We start from the raw sequence: 22,604 nt of genomic DNA, 5'->3' as shown, positions 1-22,604 counted from the left end.
TAGACAGTGAACAACAGCCTGACCATCACCAGATGGTCACCTGACACTCAGGGTGTGGGAGGGGAGCCCTCTCCTGCTTGCTTATACCAGACTAGCTACCCACTGTAACAACACCCTTAACAACCATGATTTCCAGTGCTGAAGAAGACACAGATTTAATAGATGAGAATGTAAGTAAAAATCTTGCATTCCTATGAACTCATGGGGTTTTCATCTTTAAATATGTATGTATACACTGAACTATGCATTTTATATATATACACTTTTATATATATTTAAATGTAATATATGTATATGTGTGTATGTATATGAATATATATGTTTAATTTTTAGCTCTGTCAACTGAAAAGTCCTAGAAACAATGACCAACCCAGTAGCAATGAGCACTCCTAACACATAGACTGTGTCTTGTAACATCAACCTAGACATGATCTGTTTGATTATGATAAGCAGTTGCAAATTTTATTTGCTGATATTTTATTTAGTGTATGTGTTCATAATTTTTTTTTCTGAGACAGGTCTCTCTCTCTGTCATTCAGGCTGGATAAATAAAACTTTATGTTTTATTTACATATGGGTAAGGTATTTCCCATAAGGGAAATCAAGATTTCTTGAGGAAATAAATAATTCCAATGTTAAAAGCAAGAAATGTACAGATGAATCAGGAAAATTTGTAATACCAGGTAATAAGCTATCAATGACTGCTGGTATCCTGTCAAAAGAACCTGGAAGACAGCTTGAATAAGCCCCTGCTAGCAAAAAAACAGAGTGCTTAATAGGCATTGAGTGAATAAATACACCAAGTTTTCATATTGATATGGATATGATTCTGGACTTTTTTCCCAAAGGTTTATCTCTATACTAATAGTACCTATTTTGATTCGATATTTAATAGCATATTTAAAATAACTAACTCTTGATATCTGGTAGCAGGACAACTGTGCTTGTTCTTCAAAATTTCCTTGGCTCAGGATCCCAAGTTTTATGGGAAAAAAATTCTACTGTTAGTATCTTTTGAATTCCATTGTTTATAAATTAGTTTAGGAACAGTTGCCATATGGCACTGGGCAACCTCATTCATAAACTGAGAGTCTTCTCATTTACTTAGATTTTCCTTCATACTTTTCAATCAAGTTGTATAATTTTAGAAGTAAGGTCTTGCATATCTTATATTAAATTTATTCCTGGGTTCCTTATAATTTTTCTGCCATTATATACAAGATTTCTATTCTAATTACCTTTTCTAATTGCATTTTGTCTCTGAATAAAAGGTCATTGACTGTTTTGTAATTATATTGTATCTAGTAACTGATTGAATTTTCTTCTTAGTTCCAATTCTCTTGGATTGTCTACATAGACAAGCATATCATCTATGGATCACAACCATTTTGTTTCTTGCTTTCTAGCCCTTATACCTGTCTTTTTGTTGTTGTTGTTATAGCATACACTTGCAAGAGTCTCAGTATAATGTTTATATAGCACTCATTGTTGTCATATTACATAAATTAATGGCAATGTCTGTGTCATGAATTTTTCCAATGACTTTATGTTTTATTTACATATGGGTAAGATATTGTATGAAATGTATATATAACCAGATTTAGGGAGAGTTTAAGATGGAATGCTCTAAAATATAAGCAGTCTGTCTTTGTCAAAATGTCAAAACCAAACATCTAGCACTGATATCTGGAAGTGCTTGAATGAACTGGTTGACACATAATAAACTATTTGTAGATCACAGCTTTTCTGACATGAACTGCATTTTATCATTCAATATAAAAGTTTTCAAATACAGAGTTCTATGGGAAACAAAAGAGAACATTCCCCAGTCATTCTAAATAAAACCTCAAAAGACAACATGTCTGCTGAGCAGAGTGCAGTCTGTTTTATTTTCAAATGTATCACCACTAAGTATGATCCTTGCTGTGGGTTTGACAGATACGCTTTTTCAGCTCAAGGAAGAGTTCCTGGTTTGCAGTTACATTTACATTTTGTGTAAAGTTAATGTCTTTTATTCTTGAAGTAAAATCAACCTAGATATGATCTATTTGATCGTGATAAGCAGTTGCAAATTTTATTTGCTGATATTTTATTTAGTATATGTGTTCATAATTTTTTTTTTTTTTTCTGAGACAGGTCTCTCTCTATCATTCAGGCTGGAGTGCAGTGGCACCATCATGGCTCACTGCAGACTAGATCTCCTGGGCTCAAGTGATCCTCTCTCCTCAGCCCCCCAAGTAGCTGGGACTACAGACGCACATTACCACACCTAGCTAGATATTTTTTATTATTTTTAGTAGAGACGAGGTCTATGTTACCCGGGCTAATCTCGAAGTCCTGAGCTCAAGCAATCCTCCCACCTTAGCCCCGCAAAGTGCTGGGCTTACAGGCATGAGCCACCATGCCCAGCTCATAATTTTTTATATAGTTCTTGTACATTTTGGTTTTTTACCAAAATTATATAGGTATCATAAAATGAGTTTGGGAATAGAAAAATTCCTTTTTATTTATTACAGTAATCTGTATCCAGTCAGCCCTCCATATCCAGGGATTATGCATCCACAGATTCAAGCAACTTCTAAGAGAAAATATTTGAAAAATAATTTGGCAATAAAAATATCACAAATTTTTAAACAATGCAGTATAACAACTGTTTGCATAGCATTTACATTGCATTAGCTAATATCAGTAACGTAGAGATGATTTAAAGTATACAGGAGGATGTGCATAGGTTATATGCAAATACTACGCCATTTTACGAAAGAGACTTCAGCATCTGTGGATTTTGGTATCCTTGAGGGTCCTGGAACTAATCGCCTGCAGATACTGAGCGACAACTATATAGTTAATCTGTTTCTTGCCAGTTGTTGGAATTCACCCTTAAATCGTCTGGGCTTTTTCACATGAGATGATTTTACTTCATTCATTGTTGTTAATGAATCCTGGTCTGTTCCAGTATGCTGTTTCTTCTTTAATCCAATTTGAAAACTTTTTTTAAGAAAATTATTCCTTTAACATAAGGCTTAAAATCCGTTGGTGGAAAGTTGTTCATGATAATCTCTTGCACTTGTTTAAATCTCTCCAGCATCAGTAGTTACGGCTCCCCTTTCCCCCACACAATATTGTTTTGTTCTCCATTCTCGCTTCTTAGTAACATGAGCCGCTTCATAGTTCTTAGCGAAGTTACGGGAGAATTAAATTATTTGAATCTTTCTCTGAAAATGTCTTTATTTCACCCTCTCTCTTGAATGAAAGTTTAGCTTCAAATAGAATTCTTGGTAGGTAGCTCAGCACTTCAAATATATTGTTTCACTGTCTTTTGGCCTCTATTTCTGCTGATGTGAAATGTGTTGTCAATCTACCCATTGTTCTTTGTAAGTAATCTTTTTTTTTTTCAGGTTGCTTTGTGGATTTTTCTCTTTGTCTTTGGCAATGTGCAATTTTACAATGATGTGTCTAGATGAAAGAGAGAAATTCAAAAATAAGGAAAATGGAGGAGCTATATTCAACTAAAACAATGGCAGGAAAATTTCCAGAACTGGTAAAAGATGTGTCTCCTTAGATTGGAGAAATGTAACAATATCCCAAACAGAATAATTACAAATACATCTATTACACGGAATATCCAAAAATATGTATTCCGTAAACAGAAATAACAAGAGAATTTAGCAAAGTCACAAGATGCAAGATCAATATTTAAAAATCAATTGTATATCTTTATGAGCAATAAACTTTTCAAAAATATCATTTATAGGTCAGGTGAGGTGGCATATCTTTATCAGCAATAAACTTTTTAAAAAATATAATTTATAGGCCAGGTGAGGTGGCTCACACCTGTAATCCCAGCACTTTGGGAGGCCAAGACAGAAGGATCACTTGAGTGCAGGAGTTCAAGACCAGCCTGGGGAACAAAGTGAGACCCTGTCTCTACAAAAAAAAATAAAAAATTAGCTGGGTGTGGTGGCACATACCTGTGGTTCCAGTTACACAGAAGGCCGAGGCAGGAAAATTGCTTGAGCCCAGGAGGTCAAGGATGCAGTGAGCCATGTTTGCACCACTGCACTCCAATCTGGGTGACAAAACAAGACCCTGTCTCAGAAAAAAAAAAAAACAAAACCTGGCAGTATTAAGTGTTGGTGAGGATGTGAATAACTGGTACTCTCATATGCTGCTGATGAGAGCGTAAATTTGTATAATCAATTTGGAAAACTATTGACAGTATTTAATAAAGCTAAACACACCCCTTCCCTATGGCCCAATAGTTCCTCTCATAGGATATATCCACAAGAAATGAGTGTATATGTGCACCAAAAGTCATGTACAAGCATGCTCATAGCAGCTTTATTCATAATAGCAAATATAGAACATAACTCAAATATCCATGAACAATAGACTATATAAATAAATTATGATATATTCTTACAATGGAACACTACTCAGTTTGAAAAACAATAAACTACAGCTACAAACAACATGAATAATTCTGACAGACAAAATGTTGAAAGAAGACAAACACAATGGATTATATGTGTATGATTCCACTTTTTTTATTTCAATAGTTTGGGGGAACAAAACTATTTGCTTTGCTTTTTGGTTACGTGGATAAGTTTTGTTGTGTTCTTTGAGATGGAGTTTTGCTCTTGTTGCCCAGGCTGGAGTGCAATGGCACGATCTCGGCTCACTGCAACCTCAGCCTCCCGGGTACAAGCAATTATCCTGCCTCAGCCTCCCCAGTAGCTGGGATTACAGACATGCGCCACCACCCCCAGCTAATTTTTTTTTTTTTTTTTTTTTTTTTTTTTTTTTTTTTTTTAGTAGAGATGGGGTTTCTGCATTTTGGTCAGGCCGGTCTCGAACACCCGACCTCAGGTGATCTGCCCGCCTCGGCCTCCCAAAGTGCTGGGATTACAGGCGTGAGCCACCATGCCTGGCCATACGTGGATAAGTTCTTTAGCAGTCATTACTGAGATTTTGGTGCACTCATCACCTGAGCAGTGTACACTGTAGCCAGTGTGTAGTCTTTTATCTCTTGCCACCCTGCTCCCCTTCCCCTGGCATCCCCAAAGTCCATTGTATCATTCTTATGCCTTCGTGTCTTCATAGCTTAGCTCCTACTTATAAGTGAGAACACATGATATTTGGTTTTCCATTCCTGAGTTACTTCACTTACAATAATGGTCTCCAACTCCACCCAGGTTGCTGTGAATGCCATTATTTCATTCCTTTTTTATGGCTGAGTAGTATTCCATGGTGTATACATATATATATGTGTATATATATATATATGTGTGTGTGTGTGTGTGTGTGTATATATGATTCCACTTTTTGAAGTTCAAAAACTTGTAAAACTGATCTATGAAGTTGGAAACTTGAATAATGATTACCTATAGGACAATGATTGCAAGAGAGGCTTCTGGGGTGATGGTGATGTCCCATATCTTATTCTAGTGGTAAACAGGTGTGATGGTTAATATTGTGTCAACTTGATTGGATTGAAGGATGCCAAGTATTGTTTCTGTGTGTATCTGGGTCTTTCTGGGTGTTGCCAGAAGAGATTAACATTTGAGTCAGTGGACTGGGAGAGAAAGACCCACCCTCAGGAAGACCCACCCACAGTGTGAGTGGGCACCATCCAATCGGCTGCCAGTGTGGCTAGGAAAAGCAGGCAGAAGAAGGTGGAAGAAGCTGACTTGCTGAGTTTTCTGGCCTTCATCTTTCTCCCGTGCTGGATACTCCCTGCCCTCGAACATCAGACTCCAAGTTCTTCAGCTTTCAAACTCTTGGACTTACACCTGTGGTTTAGGGGCTCTCAGGCCTTCAGCCATAGACTGAAGGCTACACTGTTGGCTTCCCTACTTTCGAGGTTTTGGGACTCGGACTGAGCCACTACTGGCTTCTTTTCTCCTCAGTTTGCAGATGGCCTATCGTGGGACCTTACCTTGTGATCATGTAAGTCATTATATATGAAGGGGAGTTTATGTATATATATTTAAATACATATATCCTATTAGTTCTGTCCTTCTAGAGAACCCTGACTAACACAACAGGTATTTTTTTTAATTTGATTGAACACACATAAGATTAGTGTACTACTATATTATACATCAATTTTTTTAAATTTACACAATGACATAAATCCACACATAGTCATATTGTATTTCAATTTATTTTTTCTTTGAGATAGTGTCTCACTCTGTGGCCCAGACTGGGGGGCAGTGGCGGCCATCTCAGCTCACTGCAACCTCCGCCTCTCGGGTTCAAGCTATTCTCGTGCCTCAGACTCTTGAGTAGCTGGGATTACAGGTGCGTGCCACCATGCCCAGCTAATTTTTGTATTTTTAGTAGAGGTGGGGTCTCTCCATGTTGCCCAGGCTGGTGTTGAACTCCTGACCTCAGGTGATTTGCCTGCCTCAGCCTCCCAAAGTGCTGGGATTACAGGTGTGAGCCACGGCACCTGGCCTGTATTTCAATTTCTATTCTTTTAGCATTAACTTTAAATTTTTAACATGCATACTTAGCCAAATATCTGAAGTTATTCAATATTTCTATAATATTCCTGAATGATTTAAAAAAAATTAGGACACTTTAATTTCAATCATTCCCTCCCATCTTCCATTTATCATTTTTCAGTATTTTAGTTTCACCCTATTTTTTAAGTACCACCATCTACATCCCCTCAAAAAATCAATCTTTTTTTATTGTGGAGTTCTTTGATCATCAGTTTATCTAGATTTAACCAGGTTTACAATTTATTTGTTTTCCTTGCACCTTAAATCTCACTCCTTCCTTCTGAGCTTATTTGCATTTTTAGTGAAATATATCATGTGTCATTTGTGTTTGTGTAAACTTGTGTTCACATTATTTCTGTAAAACACACTGGAAATTTCACTTAGCTGAAGTCAGCTTTTATTTTTACTTTTTTGGATAAGTGGTTCTTACACTAGGTGAATAGTGCACATTCAGATTTCACATCCACACAGGGGTTTTCTTTTTTTCTTTTTGTGAGACAGAATCTCACTCTATTGCCCAGGCTGGAGTACCGTTGGTATGATCTTGGCTCACTGCAACCTATGCCTCCCAGGTTCAAGCAATTCTTGTGCCTCTGTCTCCTGAGTAGCTGGGATTACAGGTGTGCACCACCACACCCAGCTAATTTTTGTATTTTTAGTAGAGATGGTACATATTGGCCAGGTTGGTCTCGAACTCCTGGCCTCAAGCAATCCATCAGCCTCAAGCAATCCACCCTCCTCAGCCTCCCAAATGCTGGAATTACAGGCACGCACCACCACATCCAGTCAGGGGGTTTATTTTCTAATAGGGATTTTTTTTTTTCCCATTTAGGCAAAAGAAAACATTCTTGTGATTTATCTCAGCTAGTTGGTACAATTCTAGTATCCATTCTGTTATGGAAAGGGAAGACTTCCTGCATCTTAAGCTTTGTAGAAGTCTTGGTTCCAGCAGACTCCACTTTGCCTCCATCTCTTGCCTTTATATGGAGGTTAAAACCCCAACCTCTGACCATTAGGATTCATGTCTGGATCAAATATAGAGCTCCAGATGGTGATGCCATTCCCCTAAAAACTTATACTTGAGGCTTTCAGTCTCTCCTTATTTCTGGTTGTTTTAAAGTATTTTTTCCAGTATATTAAAGTTTTTGTAGCAGATGGGTAACCTCGTTAGCTCAATTTACTATTTTCTAATCCCAGAAATCCTCTCTAGGTATTTTTTCCAGATACGATACTTATATTATTTTAAGTTTTTTAACAAAAGTAAATACATAATTTTTAATAAAACAGAAAAATCCAATTCAAACTAACTAAATCTACAACGGAAGCTTGCTTCAAGTAACTGAAAAGTCCAGAAATAATGTGAACTGATATAGTTCAATTGCTGCCTCACCCTATTTCTCTGTAATTTTCCCATTACGTGCTGGCTTTGTCCTCCAGTTAACTTTTCTCACGGAGGCAAGATCATTTGCAGCAGCAATATGGGGCCATACGCACTCTTGTTTCCTCTTGGAGACAGAGAAGTTACACAATCATTGATCAAAAGTGTTGAGCTACTTGATATTTGGACCACCTCAGAAGCAATCCCTGCAGTTGGAGAAACACAAGCAATGATTGGCTAAAGCCTGGGTCACCTGAACCAATCGTTGGGGCAGATGACATAGAACCTCTATTACCCCATTGGCTTAGGTCCCACTTCTGGGGCTCACCTAAACCATATAGCAGCTACACAAGAGAAGAAGTGTCCAATGAATGTTAGACAACCATAATATCTACTTTATTTGAGTTACATATCACCCCGGCCGGGCACAGTGGCTCACACCTGTAATCCCAGCACTTTGGGAGGCCGAGGCGGGCAGATCACAAAGTCAGGAGATCGAGACCATCCTGGCTAACATGGTGAAACCCCGTCTCTACTAAAAAATACAAAAAAAAAAAAAATTAGCCGGGCATGGTGGCGGGCGCCTGTAGTCCCAGCTACTCAGGAGGCTGAGGCAGGAGAACGGCGTGAACCCGGGAGGCGGAGCTTGCAGTGAGCCGAGATCACGCCACTGCACTCCAGCCTGGGCAAGAGCGAGACTCTGTCTCAAAAAAAAAAAAAGTTACATAACCCCCAACCTTTACCTATGCAAGTTGCTGTTTGAACCCAAGGATAGAACTTTACATTTCTGCTAAATTTCGAGTTAGTTTTGCACAGTTCCACAACAGAGTTGAAGATTATCACTTGCTTTGTTTTTGTATATCGGTTCCTATTCCTCATTTTCTACTTTATATAAATAATTAAATTTCCACCTAGTTTTTTTATTACTATGTCAAGCACAAAAGACCCAATCAAATACTTATCAAATATGCAGTTATATTTGAAATCACCTAGATATAAAAAGTAAGCTGAGTGATAGTGTCATCAAATGTGTTTAAGAAGAAGCTGGGGAGCACATCCAAAATACAAACTATCACTCTTAAAAAACAGCAGAAACTGAAGCATAAGATACTAAGTTGATTAATAGCTTAAAAAAATACCTCATATATATTAGGAATCTTTGAACAGAGAAAATAAACTATGGTTTCAAACATGAACCACAAATTAGAAATCACAAAGTTAAGCAGTATAAATAATATATGCATTGGATGGCAATAAGGCTGCTTGTCACATGGGCAGCTCTATGTATTGTGCTGCAAGATGAGTAACAGCAGAGATTTATTTATTTATTTCATGGTGATTAAAGATGTTCCCTACCTGAGATGAGTTTACCAGCTAGTAAGAAAAATTTAAGATGAGCATTTTGCATTTCTGCACTTTTTCTGAAACGTAGTTTTTTATTACTCTAATCTTCCATAATCTATAGTGATGCAGATGGCTAATATTTTGTTCACAGAGTATAAATCAGACATCAGTAGTTACCCTTAAGAGACAAATGTTTTATTTTGCTATGTGAAGTGTTTTATAAATTTTACTGAAAGTGATACCCCAATGTAAATTGCATTGGTGGAAATTAATTACCATTTAATATCTATCAAAATTAATACAAATGTAGAAGCTACATACTGGCATTTTATTATAGTCAATATTTATATTCTTTGAAGACAGCTATTTCTGGCTAAAATAATATGTAAAATAGTCCATAATTTGAGACATCAACATAGAGAAAAATGAATTGATTGAAGTGAATCAAAATAGCTTTATAGAATATAAAGATGTCTGTGTATGTGAGGTGTGTGTGTGTGTGTGCGGGAATCAATTTCTATGTCAGTAACTACATTATCTACACAAGCCAGCTCCTCTTATGTCTTCATGATATTGGGTCAATAACGGCTTCTCACCTTGTGAGATTTGGGCAATAGAATCCCTTTCAGGCAAAATTCTACTAGTGCATTTGCCTTAGAGGAAATCAATAAGTTCCTTCCTGCGTATCTTCTCTTCCATAGCAACAGGAATAAGAGACAAAATAGGCCTACTTAATGTGCAAAATATGTGCCATACTTCTAAATGCTGCTACTCCAAAAGAGAAGCCATTTTTGTTTCGGTACTATTAAGTCTTTTAAAATTTTCTTGCCCTACTCTATATGGCAGGTTGTATTCTTCATATAATTGCCAATTATCCAAGGTGAATATAAACATAACTCAATTGTTTAGCATAAAGATAAAAAGCAAATACAAATACCTCTGACAGCCTAACTCTGTCACTGACCAGTCACTTAATTTTATGAGCTTTAGCATATTCATTTAAGTGTATTAGATACATACATAAAACGAAAGCAATAATAATAATACCTTTCTGCCAGGTTCAGTATTACAAACTGACCTAAGCCAAACTGTCTATTTAGCAATTATCGGGGGGTTTTTGGTAAACGTTGAAAGCCTCCTTGATAGATTCACAATCAGAAGTAGGTGGGGGCATCTTCCACTACCCCACAATTTCCTTCCTGGTGGCATATTATAATGAAAACAAGTCTTAGACAAAATTATACGAATATGCACCAACAATTACTAGCAAGCAAACAGACAAAAAAGCCACATAGTTTATTCTTGTAAGTTTGAGAAAGACCTTGTCTGTCTGTTCAAGCCCTTCAAAAATCACCTTGCGTGAAAAGCTCTTCATACATAGGGCCTCATTATAAGTACCTGGTCATCCTAAAGACTGGCCAGAGAGGCCCCTGTGGAAGATACCAATGAATATGCCCTTTCATTTATCCACTCACTTACATAGACCATGGAAGAGACTTTAAATATGAGACCAAAAATTTAAGTCCAAAATTACAAAATGAGAGGATTTACTTTGTCATTCACATACAGTCTGCCATAGTCTAGAAAGAGTCAAAATTTCAGTTTCACAAAACTACAAGAATGGAACAGATTTCCATAGCTGAGCCCAGAACTACAAAAAGATACCATATTGTACATAAAATTCTAAACTTCTGTTGAAATGGTTAGCATGTTTGCAAATATCTTGATGTATGATGTGTCAGATAATATGACTTGTTTTTCTGATCACCATAAATACTGAGCACAGAAAAATATACACAAAAAAACATATATAGCATTAGGAAAAACTGGGAGGGCTGCTTTTGGTTATAACTTCTAGACTGGCAGTCTTACTTGTCACATTCAATTTGTAATCAGACTTCAATGGCTTAAGCAACCAAATCTCTCCTTCCATTTGGCCCCAACCCCAATAAGAAAGAGACCCACACCTAAATTTTAAAAAGATAAGAATATTCAGCACCCTCTAGAAAACACTGGAACTTACTGGATAGAGTCAATTGTTTGAATGGCAAGATAGCTGAGTGTTCTAAAATTCAAGAAACAATTGACTCACTGCCCCCCATACCGTGATGAAACATGTAGTAGCTACCTGTCAGGCATTGGGCCAAAATGAAAACTGTCCAGAAGAATGTCTATTGTTACTGAGCTATGCTGTAACATCTCAAGAAGAATCATTGAACACAGAATTGAACATCTTTATATCCCTTTACTTAACCCAAACCTACTCCCTGAATTATCCTCAAGTTTAATGAAATGATTAAATGAGATGTTACATGTAAAATACTCAGCACAATGTTTGATAGAGAAAAAGCGTTCAATAAATAATAGCAATGTTGAATCTGATGCTGACAATGATGATGAGTATTGCCATGGAAACAGAAGATCATGACTGGGCCTTGAATAAACTAGGCTTCCCCAAAAAACCTACCCACAGCAGGAGTGAAGTGAACTAAGCCTAGCAGGAAACTTCCATGATGGCTATTCATCCCTGGAACCCAACTGAGCTCAGGAGAGGCAACAGAGTCCTCTATAAACCACAAGGACACAGGACCAAACCAGGCACTAGACCACAAAGGGAGGTCACTTGGGATAATGGATGCACTGGGTGCCAGTTAGCTTTTATCACAATGTTGAAAAAGTTTGGTTATAAAAATTATAAATCATAGATCTTAAAATGCAAATGAAGAAGAATAGCTTTACAGTGGATTACAGAATGGATACATAAAGAATCCCCTTTTGTTTCTTCAGTAGATGGCAAGTCTGGGCTCTATTTTCCCATATTCTAAGTGAAAGTCTCTGAAAACCATGGACCTACCAAAAGAGCTCCCAATGAGGCAGCAGATATTTTATTTGGCATTACAATAAGCTTAAAGCCATGCTAAGGGTGATTTAATATGCAAAATACATATGACTTTTTTTCTGCTTTCAAAGAGTTTATAAATAAAATGAGGAGGCAAGTAAAACACAAGTGAAGTAATAGTAAAAAACCAATATTGTATATATAAACATATATATAATAAGTTTTGTACAAAAACCACAAATGCCTTAGAAGATCATGAAAAAAGAAACCAAAGAGGGCAGAGTTACCACGAGAAGTCTCGGTTAAGAGGCAAGATTTCAGCATGAACCTTAAATAATGAGTAGGATTTTTATGGATCAAAGAAAAGACATTCCCAGTGAGAGAGCTGACACAAACAAGGGCACAGAAGTTTGACTAAATATACAAAGACTAGCCTATCACAACAGAGGTTAAATGCAAGGAAGAAGTGAGGGCTGAAATTAGAAAGAAGGGACTCCAAATATACAAGGACTTAAAAACACTAAAATAAATATGAATTTGGGAAGAAGTAGGAAGCCATTGAAGATGTCTAGCAGGAGCCAATTTAGTTGTGAGGCACAATATTCATGGGTATATGGTAAATTGAAAAATAGCCCACCAAAGAAATCTACATCCTAATCTCTAGAACCTGTGAATATGTTATAACTTACACAGCAAGAGAGACTGCATATGTGATTATGTTAAGGATTTTGAGATGTGGAGATTATTCTGGATTATCCAGATGGGCCCTATGTAATCACAGGAGTCCTTATAAGAGGGAAGAAAGAGGGTCAGAGTGATATGGAGCCATGCCCCGAGAAAGGCTGGCAGCCTCTAAGCTAGGAATGGTAAAGTATGATTTCTCCTCTCAAGTCTCTAGAAGGACCAGCCCTGTCAATACTTTGATTTTAGCCTGTGAGACACATTTTAGACTTCTGCCCTCAGAACTATAATACATCTGTGTTATCTTAAGCCAGTACATTGGTGGTAATTTATCAAAGAAATAGGAAATTAATATAGGGCAGATGTGGTGAAAATCTGAACTCAAGAAGATTAATCACCAAATGAACCTAACAGACATCCACAGAACTCTCCACTCAAAAACAACAGAATATACATTCCTCTCATCTGCATATGGCACATACTCTAAAATTGACTACACAATCAGCCGTAAAACAATACTCAGCAAATTTTTAAAAACCAAAATCATATCAACCACATTCTCAGACCACAGTGCAATAAAAATAGAAATCAATACGAAGAAGATTACTCAAAACCACATAATTACATCAAAATTACACAACCTGCTTCTGAATGACCTCTGGGTAAATGACGAAATTAAGGCACACACCAACAAATTATTTGAAACTAATGAGGACAAAGATACAATATACCAGAATCTCTGGGACACAGCTAAAGCAGTATTAAGAAGAAAAATTGTAGCACTAAACACCCACATCAAAAAGTTAAAAAGATCTCAAATTAACAAACTAACATCACACCTCAAGGAACTAGAAAAACAAGAGCAAATCAAGCCCAAAGCTAGCAAAAGAGAAGAAATCACCAAAATCAGAGGTGAACTGAATGAAACTGAGTCATGAAAAACCATACAAAAGATTAATAAAACAGAAGTTGTTTTTTGAAAGAATAAATAAGATAGATGGCTAGCTAGACTAATAAAGAAAAAGAGAAAGAAAATCCAAATAAACACAATCGGAAATGACAAAGGAGACATTACCACTAACCCCACAGAAATACAAAAAACCATCAGAGACTATTATGAACATCTCTATGCACACAAACTAGAAAACCTAGAAAAAAATGGATAAATTCCTGGAAACACAATCTTCCAAGACTGAACAAGGAAGAAATTCAAACCCTGAACAGATCAATAACAAGTTTAGAAATTGAATAAGTAATAGAAATCCTACCAACCAGAAAAAAGCCCAGGACCAGACAGATTCACAGCCAAATTCTATTAGATGTACAAAAAAGAGCTAATACAATTTCTACTGAAACTATTCTAAAAAATGGAGGAGGAGGGACTCCTCTCCAACTCATTCAATGAGGCCAACATCATTCTGATATCAAAACCTGGCAGAGAAAGACAAAAAAAACGAACTTCAGGCCAATAGCCTTGATAAACACAGATACAAAAATCCTCAACAAAATACTTGCAAACCAAATCCAGCAACATATCAAAAAGCTAATTCACTGTGATTAAATAGGCTTTATCCCTGGAATACAAGGTTGATTCAACATATGCAAATCAATAAATGTGATTCATCACATAACAGAATTAAAAACAAAAATGACACAATCATCTCAATAGATGCAGAAAAGGCTTTTGATAAAATTTAGCATCCCTTCACATTAAAAATCCTCAAAAAACTAGGCATTGAAGGAACATACCTCAAAATAATAAAAGCCATTTATGACAGACCCACAACCAACATCATACTGAACAGGCAAAAGCTGAAAGCATTCCCCTTGAGAACTAGAGCAAGACAAGGATACCCACTTTCACTACTCCTATTCAACATAGTACTGGAAGTCCTAGCCAGAGTAATTGGTCAAGAGAAAGAAATAAAAGGCATCCAAATAGGAAGTCAGGAGGTCAAATCATCTCTGTTTGCAGACTATCTGACTTTATACCTAGCAAACCCCACACATAGTCTCTGCTCAAAAGCTCCTAGATTTGACAAACAACTTCAGCAAAGTCTCAAGATACAAAATCAATGTACAAAAATCAAGATCATTTCTGTACACTAATACTCTCCAAGCTGAGTGCCAAATCAAGAATGTAATCTCATTCACAATAGCCACAAAAAATTAAAATAAAACACAGCTAACCAGGGAAGTGAAAGAACTCTACAACAACTCTACAAAGCACTGCTCAAAGATATCAGAAATAACACAAATGAATGGAAAAACTTTCCATGTTAATGGATAGTAAGAATCAACATTATTAAAATGGCCACACTGCCCAAAGCAATTTATAGATTCAGTGCTATTCCTATCAAACTACAAATGACATTTTTCACAGAATTGGAAAAAAAAAAAAAACTTTAATTCATATGGAACCAAAAAAAGAGCCTGAATAGCCAAGGCAATCCTAACCAAAAAGGACAAAGCCAAAGGTAACACATTATCATAATTCAAACTATGCTACAAGGCTACAATAACCAAAACAGCATGGTACTGGTACAAAAACAGACACATAGACCAATGGAACACGATAAAAAGCCCAGAAAAAAAGCTGTGCACCTATGACCATCTGATCTTTGACAAAGTCAACAATAAATGGAACTCTCTATTCAATAAATAGTGCTGGGATAACTGGCTAGCCATATGCAGAAGGTTGAAACTGAACTCCTTCCTTACACCATATACAAAAATCAACTCAAGATGGATTAAAGACTTATCTGTAAAACCTAAAACTATAAAAACTCTTGAAGAAAACCTAGTAAATATAGTTCTAGACATAGGCCCTGGCAAAGATTTTATGACAAAGACACCAAAAGCAATTGCAACAAACACAGAAACTGACAAATGAAACCTAATTAAACCAAAGAGCTTCTTCACAGCGAAAGAAACTGTCAACAGAGCAAATAGACAACCTACAGAATGGGAGAAAGTATTAGCAAACTATGCATCTGACAAAGGTGTAATATCCAGAATTTATAAGAAAAACAAATGAACAAGCAGAAAATAACCCCATTAAAACATGGGCAAAGGACATGAACAGATACTTTTCAAGAGAAGACATATACATATGTCTTGTGGGCAACAAGCATGTGAAAAGAAGATCATCGTCACTGATCACTAGTGAAGTGCAAATCAAAACCACAATGAGATACCTCTCACACCAGTCAGAATGGCTAGTATTAAAAAGTCAAAAGCCGGGCACAGTGGCTCACACCTGTAATCCCAACACTTTGGGAGGCCAAGGTGGGTGGATCACCCGAGGTCAGGAGTTTGAGACCAGCCTGACCAACATGGTGAAACCGTCTCTACTAAAAATACAAAAATTAGCCAGGCGTGGTGGCACACACCTGCAATCCCAGCTACTCAGGAGGCTGAGGCAGGAGGATTGCTTGAATCCAGGAGGTGGAGGTTGCAGTGAGCGGGGATCGTGCCACTGCATTCCAACCTGGGCAACAGAGCAAGATTCTGTCTTAAAAAAAAAAAATAGAAGTCAAAAAATAACAGATGCTGGCTAGGCTACGGAGAAAAGGGACTGCTTATACACTGCTGGAGGGAATGTAAATTAGTTCAGCCATTATGGAAAGCAATTTGGCGATTTCTCAAAGAACTCCAAACAGAACTACCATTCAACCCAGCAATCTCATTATTTAGTATACACCGAAAGGAATATAAATCGTTCTACTATAAAGACATATGCATATGTATGTTCATCACAGCACTACTCACAATAGCAAAGACATGGAATCAACCTAACTGCCCATCAATGTTAGACTGGATCAAGAAAATATAGTATATATACACGAGAAAATTCTACACAGCCATAAAAAAAAAAAAAAAAAAAAAAAAAAAACACAAGATAATGTCCTTTGCAGCAGCATAGATGGAGCTGAAGGCCATTATCTTAAGCGAACTAATGTGGAAACAGAAAACCGAACATCCTATGTTCTCACTTATAAGTGAGAGCCAAACATTGATACACATGGACACAAAGAAGGGAATAATAGACACCAGGGCCTACTTGAGGATGGAAGGTGAGAGGAGGGTGAGGATCGAAAAACAACCTATCAGGTACTATGCTTATTACCCAGCTCACAAAACACACCAAACCCCCACAAAACACAATTTATCTATAGAACAAACCTGTATGTGTATCCTTAGAACTAAAATAAATACGTGTTTTTTTTTTTTTTTAGAAAAGAACGTCGGTCACAGGGGTTTTTATTCTAGGCAACGTACAGAGGATCCACTAGCCAATAATTCTTTTTTTTTTTTTTTTTTTTTTTGAGACGGAGTCTTGCTCTGTCGCCCAGGCTGGAGTGCAGTGGCGCAGTCTCGGCTCACTGCAAGCTCCGCCTCCCGGGTTCACGCCATTCTCCTGCCTCAGCCTCTCCGAGTAGCTGGGACTACAAGCGCCCGCCACCACGCCCGGCTAATTTTTTGTATTTTTAGTAGAGACGGGGTTTCACTGTGGTCTCGATCTCCTGACCTCGTGATCCGCCCGCCTCGGCCTCCCAAAGTGCTGGGATTACAAGCGTGAGCCACCGCACCCGGCCGCCAATAATTCTTATAATCTTATCCCATAGAACATACACATAGTTATTTCTGCCTTCTCTCTCAAAGACTACATTAATGATTTAGCCCAACAATCCTATTTCTATAAGAAAGCTATTATCTCAAGTTTACTTGCTACCAGAAAACTGAAAATCCTGATAAGAACCAACTAAAAGTTTATACATATGTAGAATCTGAAATCTTGTTTACATGAACGTACTTTAGAAAGTTATAAATCATTTTAGAGAATTCAGAAAGTAGTAACACTGAGAAAAACCTGTGTATGCATTTTGTAATCATGGAAAAGTCAAAATTCTACAGGTAGGAAACAGGCTGATAATACTACTCATCTGCAAACACATGCTAGCCTTCATGAAGAAGAAAGGACGACTTCAAGGGCAGAGACTTCAGCCCAGAGGGCAAAGCTGCGAAACAGAGGATTATTCCCAAGCCTTGAAACCTAATGTTGTTTGCCCTGCTGGATTTCAAATTCGCTTGAAACTCACGACTCCTTTTTTCCTTTCATTTTCTCCCCTTCTGAACTGGAATGTCTATATCTGTTACCCTATGTCTGTCCCACTGCTGTATTTGGAGAGCAAATAACTTGCTTCTTGAGTTGAGTTCACAACTTCCCAGATGGAGATGAATTGTGCCTCAGGATGAGTTATACCCAAAGCCTTACCCAGACCTGATGAGATTTGGGACTTTTGAGCTGATTAAATTTAGATGAGATTTTGGACATTGAGGTGATGCTATAATGGACTGAGACCTTTGGAGATGGAATGAGATTAATGTATTTTACATGTGGATGGAAGTAAAGATTTGGGGGACAGAGGTGGACTGTGGATGGTAGAATAAAAACCCCCAAAGATGTCCACATCCTAACCCCTAAAACCTGTGGATAATGTTACCTTATATGGTAAAAGTGACTTTACAGAGAGGATTATGTTAAGGATCTTGAGATGAAGAAATTATCTGGATTATCCTGATGGACCCAACATAATCATAGGGGTTAGAGCAGCAATAGGAAATGAATACAGGTGCCCACCAAGGACATGTGTTAAAAATACCCTAGTCTGAGAGGTTAATGTTAAATAATAGTGCAACATCAATTGATTTCTCAGTATGAGTCACATTTTTTCACAGAACCTACTTTAAGCACTAAAGCATTAAAGCTTAATGAAATACTCTGGGTGCACAAGGTTAATTAATAGATTGCATCTGTGTAGAGAGCCTGTATGTATCTGAGACTGCAGTTTTCCACTCCAAGCCAATTCTTGGTAGCTTACCAGCACCATGCTGCCTCTAGAAGGAGGCTAATTACAAAACTGGACATCTCTATCCAAGGGGTTGAAATCTAACATCCAAGAGCAGAGAGGAATCAGAAGCCAGTTCAGCATGGAATCCCTGTTAAGGCCTCCTCGGAAAACAGGGCAGTAGTGGATCTCTCTCTCCTAGCCAGAACACCAAAGCCATCAAAGCAGGGGAGATGGGTGCCTGAGTAAAGTAACTTTGCTTTTTCTTACGATGCTGGAAAGGAACGCGGCATTCATTTGATATTCTTCTCACTCTAAGCAGAAGGTCCTGGCAATAAACATCTAGAAATTGTCCACTATAAACTGTTTGGTTTCTTTTCTCCTGTTTCATGAGGCCATGGTGATATTATACTCTTGGAATTCCTCTTTTCATCTGCTTCCTTTCCACTGACAGTTCATAAAGAATGGGCCACACTAGAAATAAAGTCTAAGCAGTTATTTCTTAAAATGGCCTGGGAATTTGGGCTCCATGTACCTTGGAATGGAAACAAGAGAGAATTTTTTTTTAACTGTGGTCATTTCAGTGCCCCAGGCTGCACCCAGATTCCTATGTGGTTCTTTGAGACCTGAGCTAATAACTTAGGAAGTCATAGGAGAAAGGTTCATTAACCAGATGCAAAAATTGCATAAGGGGCTTTTCCTGCCTGTTTGCTATTCTTAGTAATAAAAATGGTTGCCATTTATAGGTTTATACAAAGTGCCAAACTCTATGTGCACTTTATATACATATTCTTGTTAAACCCTCCCCCAAAACATTGCACAGTAGATATTAATACCTCTGCTTTATGAATTAAAAATATGAGATTTAGGGCCGAGCGTGGTAGCTCACGACTGTAATCCCAGCACTTTGGGAGGCCAAGGCGGGCGGATCACAAGGTCAGGAGATTAAGACCATCCTGGCTAACACAGTGAAATCTCATCTCTACTAAAAATACAAAAAAATTAGCCGGGCGTGGTGGTGGGCACCTGTAGTCTCAGCTACTCGGGAGGCTGAGGCAGGAGAATGGCGTGAACCCGGGAGGCGGAGCTTGCAGTGAGCCGAGATCGCACCACTGAACTCCAGCCTGGGCGACAGAGCAAGACTCCACCTCAAAAAAAAAAAAAAAAAAAAAAATGAGATTTAGAAACTTTAATTTTTGCCTGATCGTACTAAAAAGAGAGAGGCAGGATTAGAACACTGGTCTCTAAGCCCAGAACCTACATTCACAACTACTATTTCCTACTGCTTCCCTAGTTTATTTATGTGGTGAGAAGCAAATGTTAAGTTTTGAATTAAAATTATTCAATAGCACAGTATTTTATTATGTTAATTGAAGAAAATTTTTCTTCATGATTTCTGTGAACCTGTGACCTTTCTCTGCATCCAGAGCTCTGAAGGACTTTGGGTATGTTTATGCTATAAACAATTATTATAGATTATGAGCTAAGTCTACCCACCAGACCAGACAAAGACACCACAGGCTTCAGGAAGAGATATTAGACATTGCAGGAAGAGATATTAGATATTAGAATGTGGCCTGTGTATATCCCTAGTCTCTGAGGACTGAACCCTGAAGCCCCTAGATTTGTTAAGGGTTTGAAAGCAGAAAATGCCTTTGTTCCCAAATAGAACCTGTGGAAGTGGCAAATGTCCTAGAGAAATGTTCCAGGACCTTCCATGACAAACATAGTATTGGAGAAATACAGTGGAAATGGCCACAAGGGCAGAGCTGAGAAAGCCGGAGTGAAAGCCTCTGAATGTTTCCCCATCCCCAGTGAGGTTTGACAGCTAGGGAGAGGCAGATCTGGAGAGGTTTTATGGATGGTCGTCAGACAATGTGACTGTCATTTGCAAGGACAAACCTACCCAAGAGAAGGTGAAGGTTGTCTGACTAGATGTCTGACTCAGGAGGTGACAACCAAGGACCAGCCCCTGACTCACCACCACCACCTCTCACTCGCTTTCACTTAGCAATTCTGCTGGCAGATGAGGTGGGAAAAATCCAGAATTGACCAAGACGATCTTGAATTAATTTTTTGACTCAGTGCAATGTGAGATTACTCTGAATTAATTGATATTTGGTTTCTGACATCTAGTAAAATAAAAGTTCAAACTAGAAATTAAATTCAATTATGGGGAAAGGTGATATTTTCTTGTAAAACTGAGTTTGCAACCTAAGAAATACACATTAGCCATAAATGGTGGTAAACTACATCATAAATATATATTGTAAGAATATAATGTCTCTACGTTTTCATTTTCACTTTTAAAGGTAAATTTAAAACATTCACAAAGGGAGAATAAATAGCATAATGAACTCCAGCTCCAACAATTATCAGCTGTTGTCAATCTTGTTCTATTATCTTCCCACCTCTCTCCACACACGCACACATACTTTCAATTCCCATATGTATATTTAATAGAAAATGGATTTTAGCATTACCAAGATATCATTATTTATTTTTTATTTTTATTTTTTTTTGTGTGGAGATGGGGTCTTGCCATGTTACACAGGCTGGTCTCAGACTCCTGGGCTCAGGCAATCCTCCCACTGCGGCCTCCCAAAGTGCTGGGACTACAGGCATGAGCCACAATGCCCAGCCCCAAGATATCATTATGACACCTAAAAAGATTAAGAGTAATCCCATAATATGGTATAAGATTGTCTTCCTGTTCAAATTTCCCTAGTTGTCTCACCAGCATCTTCTTATCGCTGTTTTGTTTGAATCATAATCCAAACATGGTCCACCGATTGTATTTGGAAGTCTCTTAGGTCCCTTTATTGTGTAACACTTTACCCCCTAAGATCTATGATTCTTAAATCTCTAATGCACGTGGAATCATGTCTGTGAACTGAGCTAAAAAAAACAAAAATGTGAACTGAGCTCCACAAAAAAATAAAAATAAAAAGTAAACAATACGTAATGATATCTTGGTACTGCTAAAATCCCTTTTCTATTAAAGACACCTATGGGAATTTTTGCCTGAAATTATATGTCTAAGGCTGAGCACAAGATTTGCAAGTCCGCAAGCTGATTTATAAGTACCACGCTAACTGATTGCGCCACTGAAGCCACCACAGCTGATTTAAATGTGGGCTACAGCAGTGTTTCCCCACCAGAGCAAAGAATTCCTCAGACAGGGATCTGGCTCCCTCTAGTGCTTGTTCAGATTATAACAGCCTCTGATTCTCAAACCAATTTAGAAATAGAAAAATAATCCCATTGTGAACAGTTCCATGATATATGCCCTTTTAGCTGCATAGTTCTTATGTCATACCACTCAACAATAAAGAAGGAATTATTTTATTATCTTTGATAAAGATAACGATTACTGAATATCAAGTACAGAGTCGGAAGCTACATGTTTATTCCTCAGTCTGTGGGAGAAGATGTCATAGTCCACCACTCAGAGTAACATCATCATATAGGAGTGCAAAGGCTTATTTAAAACAACAACAGCAACAACATCAAAGTAACATCATCATCTCTACCAGGAGTCTTGCTGCTGTTTCCAAGGTACTCCTATTGTTTTAATAGCTCCTTTATTTCAAACTACCACTTTTTCATTTTACCCATCACTGCATTTGGGTTAGAATTGGGAGTAGACAGAGGTTTCTCTAAAAGTAATAAATTCTTACCGTTGTTTCTGATATGGCATCGAATGGATAAAAGTAGAACAGAAGAGAGAGACGGGCACGATGGCTCACGCCTGTAATCCCAGCACTTTGGGAGGCCGAGCTGGGCGGATCACTTGAGCCCAGGAGTTTGAGACCAGCCTGGCCAACATGGAAAAACACTGCTCTACAAAAAAATAGAAAAATGAGCCTCAAGTTCCAGCTACTCGGAAGGCTGAGGTAGGAGAATTGCTTGAGCCTGGGAAGGCGAGGCTGCACCGAGATTGCACCATTGCAACCGAGATTGCACCACTGTACTCCAGCCCGGATGACAGAGTGAGACCC

At 37.8% G+C, this 22,604-nt stretch overlaps 1 protein-coding gene across 1 annotated transcript in view; it reads right to left on the bottom strand.

Moving 5' to 3' along the window:
* Positions 1 to 2,537: 2,537 nt before the first annotated feature.
* The window catches only part of RBM43 (RNA binding motif protein 43), a 42,586-nt gene continuing 22,519 nt past the window's right edge, over positions 2,538 to 22,604 (bottom strand). Inside the window, exon 5 of the mRNA XM_063646040.1 lies at positions 2,538 to 3,456. Within this exon, the coding sequence (XP_063502110.1) occupies positions 3,310 to 3,456 (147 nt within the window). The 3' untranslated portion in view covers positions 2,538 to 3,309. The remainder of the gene's footprint in view (positions 3,457 to 22,604) is intronic.

The sequence above is a fragment of the Symphalangus syndactylus genome, chromosome 9, assembly GCF_028878055.3.
Source record: "Symphalangus syndactylus isolate Jambi chromosome 9, NHGRI_mSymSyn1-v2.1_pri, whole genome shotgun sequence".
NCBI lineage: Eukaryota > Metazoa > Chordata > Mammalia > Primates > Hylobatidae > Symphalangus > Symphalangus syndactylus.
This window is presented reverse-complemented; position numbering and strand designations above follow the sequence as displayed.